Source organism: Blennius ocellaris, assembly GCF_963422515.1.
Source record: "Blennius ocellaris genome assembly, chromosome: 17".
Lineage (NCBI taxonomy): Eukaryota > Metazoa > Chordata > Actinopteri > Blenniiformes > Blenniidae > Blennius > Blennius ocellaris.
Window position 1 is genome coordinate 22,019,632 of NC_137666.1, and position 12,500 is coordinate 22,032,131.

General features: G+C 48.3%; 1 protein-coding gene across 1 annotated transcript in view; it reads right to left on the bottom strand.

Moving 5' to 3' along the window:
- Positions 1-9,881: 9,881 nt before the first annotated feature.
- The window catches only part of pkdccb (protein kinase domain containing, cytoplasmic b), a 14,395-nt gene continuing 11,776 nt past the window's right edge, over positions 9,882-12,500 (bottom strand). Inside the window, exons 6-7 of the mRNA XM_080512304.1 lie at positions 11,606-11,782; positions 9,882-10,748 (exon numbers count right to left, since the gene is read on the bottom strand). Coding sequence (XP_080368430.1) covers positions 10,642-10,748; positions 11,606-11,782 — 284 coding nt within the window. The 3' untranslated portion in view covers positions 9,882-10,641. The remainder of the gene's footprint in view (positions 10,749-11,605; positions 11,783-12,500) is intronic.

Here is a 12,500-nt window from a genome sequence, read left to right on the forward strand (position 1 = left end):
TTTGATCTCCTGTTTGCAGAACAGCTCCGGGCGCCTTTCTGCAAACACAAGCTAAACCTTCACCCCGTCAAGACCTCTCGCCCCGCCGCTCTCCTGCAAACACAAGCTAAACCTTCACCCCATCAAGACCTCTCGCCCCGCGGCTCTCCTGCAAACACAAGCTAAACCTTCACCCCGTCAAGACCTCTCGCCCCGCCGCTCTCCTGCAAACACAAGCTAAACCTTCACCCCGTCAAGACCTCTCGCCCCGCCGCTCTCCTGCAAACGCAAGCTAAACCTTCACCCCGTCAAGACCTCTCGCCCCGCCGCTCTCCTGCAAACGCAAGCTAAACCTTCACCCCGTCAAGACCTCTCGCCCCGCCGCTCTCCTGCAAACGCAAGCTAAACCTTCACCCCGTCAAGACCTCTCGCCCCGCCGCTCTCCGCAAGCACAAGCTAGACCTTCACCCCGTCAAGACCTCTCGCCCCGCCGCTCTCCCGCAAACGCAAGCTAAACCTTCACCCCGTCAAGACCTCTCGCCCCGCCGCTCTCCCGCAAACGCAAGCTAAACCTTCACCCCGTCAAGACCTCTCGCCCCGCCGCTCTCCCGCAAACGCAAGCTAAACCTTCACCCCGTCAAGACCTCTCGCCCCGCCGCTCTCCCGCAAACGCAAGCTAAACCTTCACCCCGTCAAGACCTCTCGCCCCGCCGCTCTCCCGCAAACGCAAGCTAAACCTTCACCCCGTCAAGACCTCTCGCCCCGCCGCTCTCCCGCAAACGCAAGCTAAACCTTCACCCCGTCAAGACCTCTCGCCCCGCCGCTCTCCCGCAAGCGCAAGCTAAACCTTCACCCCGTCAAGACCTCTCGCCCCGCCGCTCTCCCGCAAGCGCAAGCTAAACCTTCACCCCGTCAAGACCTCTCGCCCCGCCGCTCTCCTGCAAACGCAAGCTAAACCTTCACCCCGTCAAGACCTCTCGCCCCACCGCTCTCCTGCAAACGCAAGCTAAACCTTCACCCCGTCAAGACCTCTCGCCCAGCCGCTCTCCTGCAAACGCAAGCTAAACCTTCACCCCGTCAAGACCTCTCGCCCCACCGCTCTCCTGCAAACACAAGCTAAACCTTCACCCCGTCAAGACCTCTCGCCCAGCCGCTCTCCTGCAAACGCAAGCTAAACCTTCACCCCGTCAAGACCTCTCGCCCCACCGCTCTCCAGCAAACGCAAGCTAAACCTTCACCCCGTCAAGACCTCTCGCCCCACCGCTCTCCAGCAAACGCAAGCTAAACCTTCACCCCGTCAAGACCTCTCGCCCAGCCGCTCTCCTGCAAACGCAAGCTAAACCTTCACCCCGTCAAGGCCTCTCGCCCCACCGCTCTCCTGCAAACGCAAGCTAAACCTTCACCCCGTCAAGACCTCTCGCCCCGCCGCTCTCCTGCAAACGCAAGCTAAACCTTCACCCCGTCAAGACCTCTCGCCCCGCCGCTCTCCTGCAAACGCAAGCTAAACCTTCACCCCGTCAAGACCTCTCGCCCCGCCGCTCTCCTGCAAACGCAAGCTAAACCTTCACCCCGTCAAGACCTCTCGCCCCGCCGCTCTCCTGCAAACGCAAGCTAAACCTTCACCCCGTCAAGACCTCTCGCCCCGCCGCTCTCCTGCAAACGCAAGCTAAACCTTCACCCCGTCAAGACCTCTCGCCCCGCGGACCGGTCGCCCTGCGACGGCGTCCACACACTCTGGCCACATGCAGTTCCTTCTGGTGAGGAACTGCGTTTCACCTTTAACTGCATTGTAAAGGAGTTAAAAGCAGGTTCTTTAGTTGTATCTTCAGTGGTTCGTTATAAAACCAACAATTTCATACAGATTCACTTTCATCTGATCAAAGCTGTCAAACACGTTTTATTTCAGGGGCCAAAAACAACCCAGTTTCATGTTTGGTGGACCGGGCCGGTAAAGTAATGCCATATTAACCTTAAAATTTAAGGTTTAAGGTTTTCTTTTGTTGTGGTATACCTGATGAAAATGTCTATATTCTCACTAAGCCAAACAATTACAACTGAAAATTACAGCATCTCAACAATTTACTGTCAACTATACTCCACTTATAGTCTTGTTGGCTCCCTTGAATATATGTTTATAGATTTGATCATTTAGTCTTATTCCTCTACATGTACTTTGCACCACAAGAATTGTCTTTTAATTTGTTTGTATATGTATACTAACACTAAATTCTATTCTATTCTATTCTATTCTATTCTATTCTATTCATAAAATTTTAATTGAACCTTCTTAGCTAAAAACAGCTTCTAAAAAAACCTAAATTCAAAATGACTGCAATTACTAAAAGAAAAAGTTTTAAAATGAAGGGGGGAAGCTACATGGCTTAAAAGAGAAATGGTCAAAAAGCTGAAATGTTAAAATAGTGTAAAAAAAAGAACAGAAGGTGAAACGTGTCACATCAGGTCAATAAGTCTAGAAAACAGCTGAAAACGTTTCCCAGTTTCTAAACTGAAGGTTTTCCCAGTTTCTCGCCTTGTTTCAAAGTGTTGAAGCTCCACTAACATGTGTTTTGTTGGAAGTGAGCAGAGCAGCTCTGGAGGTGACCAAGGTGCTCTGATGTTTCCATCCATTCATCCAGATTCCATCGGACATTATCCTGACCAACTGTTTTAGACTTGATGTTCATACAAACTTGTGTTTTACGGTTCTGTGCTTCTACAGGGACTCAAGGACGACTGTGGGATTCCATCAACTATTTCATTTCTTCTCATTCGTTTATAAACATGTATTAATGTGAATCTGTGTCTATACAAGTCAGATTCGGCTTCTAGTTGAAAAACGTGAGCAGAATGTAACATGATGGAACATTTGGACAGATAATGAGGGGGATGATTCTTGGTTACATCAAAGCTGTTTTTGGTGTTTTGTCCCAGTTTTGATCACAGCTTGTGGGCAAAGCCTCCATGTCAACACCTCTGTGGGTTCAACCTCCCAGACAAGCCTTCAACAAACAAGCAGGAAGCTCTTTTATGTTCTTCTCTCCTTTATACTGTTCAAGTCTCTTTGTCCACATGCTTCTTCATGAATTTCTTTCACTGTTCACATCACCTCACAGCACCAGTTTAACCACATTTGATATTTAACAAGTCTTTACACAATATTTGCTATAAAAGTAATTATGAATTACACAGTGATAGAGTGTGACTCGACCCGTGAGGCTGATTGTGAAGTTTAACTACTTGATGACACCTAGAGGTTTCCGAAGAGTTTCATTATGCAACATCACGCTCCCTGACCTGCTAATCCTTTTACATCCCATAATGAACAACAATACAACACATCCAGGAAAAGCACATTTCTGAGTGGACGGATGAACAAACGGGCGATGGCCTCCAGCCTCCTTTAACGGCTCCGTGTTAATGACCCTCCAATAGCAGCAGCGCGACTGTATGCAGCTACTAATGAAGTCTTAATAGTGTTAATTCTGACAGCGTCTGAATGATTCCACTAACTGTTTTATGGCTGTGGGCTGAACCCTAATTGGGGACTTGTGGCTTCACTTCACAGCGTTCCTCAGGTTTAACAACCTGCTCACACACACTGCACTTTAATGCTCCGACCAGAGAGAAAATGCATTTACAGCTAATTAAATTAGATTAACATAGATGACATATGCATTACCACCTTAACACGTAAGAAACAGACGCCAAAAATACATTAGGATACCCGTGTATACATATATGTCACAGGTGGTACAAAGATATGTATTTAACACATGTTGTAATTCTAGTTAAAACACATTTATGTAGACAAAGATGAATAAACTTCCTAAATTATTGATATTGTGAAATAAGATATAAAAAAGTACGTCAATGACAAGCTGCTTTCCTGACCTTTAATTTAATTTTTGATAGAATATTTCTTGTAATTTTCTTTGATTTTCGTTTATTATTAACATTGTTTCCTGGTTTAAGTTTAAATTTTTTTATTTTCTAGAATATAAATACATGTAAATTATTAAAGTACTAAAAATATTTGACAAACACCAAACTGTAAAATTGTTTGCTTGTGATGAATAAACGACGTGACTTTATATATATATATATATTACTTATTATTACATATGTTACTTATATATTACATATATAAGTAATAATAAGTAAAATAAAATAAAATAGGACTAAAATAAAAATAAGATCAAAATCACAGACTATAATAAAGTTATAAGGGGAGCAAAGTATATGGTAAGATGAAATACAAGGAAATTAAACTATGATGGGGGGGGGGGGGCAACGTGTAGAATAAAGTACAATAAACATACTATAGTAAAAATAATAGCAGTGTTGGCAGAGCAGGGTCCGTCCTGACAAGTGGTCAATTAGTGACGTAGATAATGTGACGTAGATAATGTGGCAACTGTATCTCTGGTGGGGGGGGGGGGGGGGGGGTCACTGTCTCTGGTAGGGGGGTCACTGTGTCTCTTGGGGGGGGGTCACTGTGTCTCTGGTAGGGGGGTCACTGTGTCTCTGGTGGGGGGGGTCACTGTGTCTCTTGGGGGGGGTCACTGTGTCTCTGGTAGGGGGGGTCACTGTGTCTCTTGGGGGGGGGGGTCACTGTGTCTCTGGTGGGGGGGTCACTGTGTCTCTTGGGGGGGGTCACTGTGTCTCTGGTAGGGGGGGGTCACTGTGTCTCTTGGGGGGGGGTCACTGTGTCTCTGGTGGGGGGGGGGTCACTGTGTCTCTTGGGGGGGTCACTATGTCTCTGGTAGGGGGGGGTCACTGTGTCTCTGGTGGGGGGGGTCACTGTGTCTCTGGTAGGGGGGGGTCACTGTGTCTCTGGTGGGGGGGGTCACTGTGTCTCTTGGGGGGGGGTCACTGTGTCTCTGGTAGGGGGGGGTCACTGTGTCTCTTGGGGGGGGGGGGGGTCACTGTGTCTCTGGTAGGAGATTAACTGCAGAGGAGGAAGTCTTCCTCTGGCCGGGGAACACAAGTACCCCCCACTGAGAAACAGTCGAGGTGTGACGGAGGGGATTCCAGAGCATGCAACAAAAGGCAGACACGCACACACACACACACACACACACACACACACACACACACACACACACACACACACAGACACACACTGCCCTCGGGTCGCAGCCAGTTAAGTGATGGGGGAAACTCCAGATGCTTCGCAGCAGTTGTGACTTGGAAGAAAAGAAAGGTGCAGTTGTAGACTGGCAAGAGGAGGAAGAGGAGCAGGAAGAGGAAGAGGAAGAGGAGGAGGAGGAGGAGGAGGAGGAGAAGGAGGGGGGAGTAGTAAGAGGAGCAAGAGGAGTTGGAGTGGAAGAAGGAGGTGGCGAAGGAGGAGCAGGAGGAGGAAGAGGAAGAGGAAGAGGAAGAGGAAGAGGAAGAGGAAGATGAAGAGGAAGAGGAGCAGGAGGAGGAAGAGGAAGAGGAGGAGGAGAAGGAGGTTGAATGGTGGAGGTTAAAGGGTGGAGGTTAAAGGGTGAAGGTTGAATGGTGGAGGTTAAAGGGTGAAGGTTGAATGCTGGAGGTTAAAGGGTGGAGGTTGAATGCTGGAGGTTAAAGGGTGGAGGTTGAATGGTGGAGGTTAAAGGGTGGAGGTTGAATGGTGGAGGTTAAAGGGTGGAGGTTGAATGGTGGAGGTTAAGGGTGGAGGTTAAAGGGTGGAGGTTGAATGGTGGAGGTTAAAGGGTGGAGGTTGAATGGTGGAGGTTAAGGGTGGAGGTTAAAGGGTGAAGGTTGAATGGTGGAGGTTAAAGGGTGGAGGTTAAAGGGTGGAGGTTAAAGGGTGAAGGTTGAATGGTGGAGGTTAAGGGTGGAGGTTGAATGGTGGAGGTTAAAGGGTGGAGGTTGAATGGTGGAGGTTAAGGGTGGAGGTTAAAGGGTGAAGATTGAATGGTGGAGGTTAAAGGGTGGAGGTTAAAGGGTGAAGGTTGAATGGTGGAGGTTAAAGGGTGGAGGCTGTGGTGGAGGTTAAAGGGTGGAGGTTGTGGTGTAGGTTGAAAGGTGGAGGTTAAAGGGTGGAGGTTAAAGGGTGGAGGTTGAATGGTGGAGGTTAAAGGGTGGAGGTTGAATGGTGGAGGTTAAGGGTGGAGGTTAAATGGTGAAGGTTGAATGGTGGAGGTTAAAGGGTGGAGGTTAAAGGGTGGAGGTTAAAGGGTGAAGGTTGAATGGTGGAGGTTAAGGGTGGAGGTTGAATGGTGGAGGTTAAAGGGTGGAGGTTGAATGGTGGAGGTTAAGGGTGGAGGTTAAAGGGTGAAGATTGAATGGTGGAGGTTAAAGGGTGGAGGTTAAAGGGTGAAGGTTGAATGGTGGAGGTTAAAGGGTGGAGGCTGTGGTGGAGGTTAAAGGGTGGAGGTTGTGGTGGAGGTTGAAAGGTGGAGGTTAAAGGGTGGAGGTTGTGGTGGAGCACGCAGTCTGAGTTGCAGTAGTGGCAGAGGAGGATGCAGTTTCCACAGACGGTATGATGGATGGACTGCTGAGTGGGGGGGGCGCTGTGGTGAGGAGGGGGGGAGGGGTGAGGGGGGCGCGGCGCTATGGTGAGGAGGAAGGGGGGGGCTCTGTGGTGAGGGGGGGGGGGCACCCAGAGCAGAACATGTGCAGAACTCATAGAGTCTCCAAAGGACCTGGAGTCAGTTTCCAGTTTATCTGAGAGTCAAACAGGCCTTCTGTCTTTTCATTCCAGATCAAGTGCTGAGATGCTGCTGGAAGGTTCTGCTGGAAGGTTCTGCTGGAAGGTTCGACGGAGGTACGACGGAGAGCCGCTGCAGCAGAGCCGTCACTGGACACGACGGAGAGCCGCTGCAGCAGAGACGTCACTGGACACGACGGAGAGCCGCTGCAGCAGAGACGTCACTGGACACGACGGAGAGCCGCTGCAGCAGAGACGTCACTGGACACGACGGAGAGCCGCTGCAGCTTTCAGGACGCCTCCGTGGCTTCAGCGGTCGGCGTGAACCTTTTGACTGGGGTTAACTTCAGGGCCTTTAGAACCTGATCCTGCAACGTCCCCCCCCCCCCCCCCCCCCCAAATGAGAAGCTGAGCTCACACACACCTACTTGCTCCCGCTGCCTCGGGGCTGTGAAGCCATTGTGGCTGTAGAACAGATGCTATCTGCTCCAGAGACACAAACAGCCCGTTGAGCAGTGCGATGTGCGGCGGACTGAGAAGCCTCTGTGCTAGCTAAACGTCTGGCTGCTCTTCAGAGGCCTCAGGTGTGACCGCCGGCCTCCTGTGGCGGCGGCGAGGCAGACAGAGGCGTTTCTGTGAGCCGCCTCAGTCCACTGAATATCTGCTCTATCTCCCTCCACGGCCAGCGCCGCTGCAGCCTGCAGCACCAACACCAGCCAGATCTTCTTTCCTGCTCAACTATGCAGCCTTTCACTCACTTAATGCATATTTTTAGCCTGAGCCAAGGTCAGACGTTCTGCCAGAGCCGTCTGACACGTAATTCCTCCCAGCAGCTGTGGTTTCCAGCATTTGATGACTAACTTTGCATTTGATTCAAAGACTGTAGCGAGACCACAAATGTACTGCAGCAGGATTTTAAGAGCGGATGATGGAGGTTTTTGGTTCTTGTTTCAGTCATTCAGGCCTTCATGTCACTGCAGCACATCAGGAGAGCCTGAACCCTGTAAACCAAGCCCCCCAACACACACACACACACACACACACACACACACACACACACACACACACACACACTTCTGCCCTAAAATTGCTGATGGCTTGTTTTCATGAACTTATATTATTTCCAGATGGAGGTCATGAATAAAACCTGACGGAAACAAGTCGGGTGAAACTGGAAACTTACCAAAACAGAAATGGAGGGTACGAGCTGAGCAAGAAAAAACAATGGCTCTCCTCCCCCGCTGCCTCCCTGAGCAACTTGTCAATTACACGGTTAGAAAACAGAGGAACAGTGTACCACACATGAACATGAGGACAGGAAAGCCGTGTGTTCAGTCTCTCACCACAGAGCAAGTAGGAAAACATCCCTCAACAAAAAATGACTTTCGTAACAAAACAAAAAGCTTTGAGAGGATCAAACTTCAAACCGCCGCACATAGTCTCACCTTAAACAAACCGAAGTCGGGGAATAAAGGGACGACTTGAGTCTGAAGGTTTCAGAGTCTGAAGGTTTCAGAGTCTGAAGGTTTCAGAGTCTGAAGGTTTCAGAGTCTGAAGGTTTCAGAGCGGCTTCCCCTCCAACACACTGGGCGTGGGAGAAAAGCAGCTGGATAACCTAATGAGCTGATCAACATTCTGCATTTGTGAACAGAAAACAACACGTGTCTGAAGCCAGAAAAATCCATGAGCTCAATCAGAAGCACTGCCAAAACAAACCAGGGCGCCGTCAGCCATTTTCTCCTCGGAGCCGACGTGGAGAAGATGAACCGCAGCTGCTGCTTCCAATAAATGACAGCTCATCAGCGGCGGGAGGTTCTCAATGCTGGAACATCTCATCTTGAGACCAAAGCACTGCGTCGGCCGTCGGTCGCCGTGGCGCTGCAGATGTCTGAGACACGACGGGTGAACTTTGACCTGCACCACCTCCAGCCAGCAGTTTGGGGGAAGAAGTGATGCCACATGTGGCGTGAAATTCTCTTCTTACATTTCAGGAGAGCAGAAGTGGCTTGCAGGAGCTCAGTTCACCCAGTAGCTTCTGGAAACAACAGACCACGTCCGGGGGAAACGGAGGTCTAAACCTGAACGCGTGTCCTAGGAAGCGAACAAGCAGGACCACAAACCTCTTTATTTCAGCCAGTCTGTGTCACGTCTGTTGCTTCACTCCGTGCTAGCTACTCCGTTGTGCTACAATCAGAAACCAGAAGCTTCCCTGAAGCCCTGTCCGGTGATCTCCAGTCCTGTTTAGAGATCTGGGTAAAGGCAGGCTTCCCGGTGAGATTAGCTCAACCTCATATTTACAGGCGCTGGGACTCCAACCTTGACTCAATTTGTCGGCGGTTGGTGGCTGGCACAAGTTTCATATGTATAAAACCTTCTTCTAACTGCCCTGCATTGAACCCGTCCTTCCAGTTGGTCTGGCTGTCAGTGGGTTTGTCTTATCTAATCTAAACACTGAGCTCTTATCTCCACCATCTACACTCTAATCAGGGGCTTTGTCCAGACAACAAGGGGCCAACATGAGGGAGGGGCCCTCACCCTAGCCTCGGCCTCCCTCTCTGCTCTAAACTCTCATTAGCAGGCTCGTGATTTTCAGGCCTGTTGGGGCTATAAATGATACCTGGAATTCATGCTGGAAAATCAAGGTTTGTGAAATGGTGTGACTTGAAAGGAAAAGTGTGGCGAGTTGTTTCCCTTCCTTTATTAGAAAAGAAAAAGGAAGAGGTGTGAGTGACACGTGGCAGGAATCGGTGATAGAGCTTCATTACAAAGTGACTTGATAAATCAGAGGGTGGGGCTCACATCCGCAGCGGCAGCTTCCCTCTGCAGGCAGACGGCAGGTCATTCGTGTGCAAACCTCCGATTGTCCCAACGTCTGCCTTTGTCTTACAGTAAGTAGCCCCCCCGCTGGGAAAGTGAGCTCATTTACATGTATTAATTAAGCCTCATAATGAGCCCAGCAGGACTGTGAATGTCAATGCATTCCTCTGGTATTGTGCAAACTGCAGAGCTCCACACTTTGAGTGGCGGCCAATCGGATGGCTGCAGATTACAGATGTGTGGACACCCCCAACCAAAACACACACACACACACACACACACACACACACACACACACACACACGCACACACACACACACACACACACACACACACACACACACACCACACACACACACACACACACACACACACACACAGTGGCGCTAATGAGAAATAACAGGCTGTTAGCTGGAGACAGTTTTCATACAATAAAAGGCAAATGAGCTCAGTGGTAAAAAGTAGAAACATTTAGTACAAATAGCAAATCTGTACAGTTACAATGAAGTGAAGTATAAAAAAACACTGAAGTGAACAATTTTTCATTGAAAAATAAAAAGTTTCACCCACAAGGTGCACGTAAGTTTCAACGCACTAACATGTAAGAAAAATCCTGTTTCATTCAATCCCATAAATATTTCGGGAGTAAATGCTGGAACTAAGTTGACAGAGCTACGTGGACGCAGTCTGCTCAGGAATGGTTTCAATCATCTTCTCTGGTTGCTGATGTGTAAATGCTTACATGGTTGTTAGCATCTCATACCGCAGCACGGTTAAGCTGGGGAAGCATGAAAAAACAGCCTCGACCTCAACGCATTAACTTCAAAGTGTATTTGTAGAAGAGCTTGTTTTCTTTTCTCGTCCTCGGGCTTCAAACACTCGGCTGCGGCGGCTGTTCTTATTACCTCTTTGGTTTAAAGATTTGACGTCGGGCCCCGGCCAGAAAAGCCAACACACATGGCAAATAAAGGTAGGGCAGAAGAAAACAAAAGAAAGAAGGAAAGATGTGGCGAGCGCAAGGCTCTCCCTCCTTAATGGTACCTGAAGGGAAATCCCTTTAAATGGTGGCTGGCAGAGGTAGAGCGCTGGCAGGCAGATCAAACAGCCGCCCAGCACCAGCCCTATAAATACATCACATTCACTTGCCCCTCCTCATCTTCAGCTGCAGACCTGCAGTCCCACTGAGGCTGTTCAGCAGGAGCTGCAGGTCAAACCGTGGAAGCTTCCAGAGCTTTGCTCTTCTTCACGTAGACGTCCGACGTGCCGTCGGGCGCCAGGCGAGCGAAGCTGCTGCGGAACGAAGCCAGGAAGCGTCCTGCAACACGAGCAGACAGAAGAGCAGAGCCCTCGGTAAACAGGAGCAGGGAGGAGGGACGCGTCCCCACTGGAATCACACCACAACAAAACAGCAACGTTAAAACGGCTTCATCAAAAGACGGCGGGACAGAGCGGAGCGAGTTTACTTAGCTGCCTTAGCCATGTGGCGGGCGGGAATTACTGGGGATTTATGTTGCTTTCTGCACTTTGTACGCTGGAAAGTCAAGTTAATGGGTTTTCCCTCACACAACAGCCAGTTTTGGAAAGCTGAAAAAACTCAGAGCTTTGAAAAAAAAGACAGATCGAAGTACAAATACATGAGCACTAAGGTAACCTGAGATATACTTTTTAGATTCCCTCCCTACATTTACACACCAACGTCTGGACTTTCAGCTCCTTTCTTTAAAAACTGACTCGTTGTTTCAACTTCCTCGGGGGAAATTTGTGGAAAAAGACTGCCTTTTTTACTACAAGCTATATTTAAACTGGGCACTAAAACCTGGTGAAAAAATACATTAACGTCATTTAAAATATCTCTTTTGAAGCCTTTATCTTAATTTTTTTCTTAAAGTAAAACGTGATCTAATCGTTATAATAATGGCAAGTTAAAATCTGTAAAATATACAAAAATACATAATCTGATTTTAACAGGTAGAAGAATTATAAGTAGAGAATTAGTTCATGTTTTTCACATGATTTATTCCCAGTATAGTTTGTTTAGGAGTTATCAAAGTGCATTTAACTTTAGTAGTGCACGTTAATGTCATCTATCTAACTCAGGACTTCATCGCAGTGTGTTTTCCCCCATTTGCACTTCTATTTAACTTAAAACTCGAGGGTGTGTTTGTTCCTCACCCGTCCAGGTCTTGCGGCCGTTCAGAGTGAAGCTGCCGCACTGCGAGTGCGAGTTACAGATGTGCGCCGCCTCTTGGGCGCCGTGCACCGACAGCACGCAGCCCTGCTGGCTGTGGGACGGCCAGCAGCGGTAGTCCACGTCCCCCCAGGTCGCCATCCCGCGGGTCAGCGTGTAATCTGACCACAACAGAGGAAGACACTTCAGCCCTCCTGACAGATGGAGCAGAACTCTGAGGACGAGCTGAAGCTTTACGACAGCTCCGAGTGCCACAATGCCGGCAAAGGACAAAGGAGAAGGACAAAGAATGAACTGTGGAGTTAAATGAGAGAAGAAAAAAAAACTAAGAAAGATGAAAGAACTATGAAATTAGTAACAAAATACACTATAACGTAAGATAATGTCTGCTTTTGTTAAAGTTGGAACCTTAATTCGTACCCAAAGATATCTTAAGAACTTTTATTAGTATCTGGTCAATGTCCATAAGTTCATTCAAATAATTGTTCAAATTTCGTGACCCAAATTTTTAATTTCTGAACTAATCTGTTGATTATTCTAATCCAATAAATCTGTGCTTTCTTCAAAGATGTTTGCTACTTTTGCTCTTTATTCCAATTTGTTTCCTTTTTAATGGAAAATTATAAACTTTCTTGTCTTATTTTTCTTCCTGTAATTCTTAAACTCGCTAATTAAGTGACAAAAATGTTATTTATCTGAAAGCCACGGCACTCTGGATCCCTTTCACTCCATAAATACGTCGAAACTTCATTCGACAGCAGCTAAGAGCGTCTCGTTTCCTAACTGTTGCCCCACACTGCAGGAATTCCTTCTCTTCACCTTCCTCCTCCAAACATTTGCAGCACATTCATCATTCTAATTCTCCGGCCAGACGTCTTG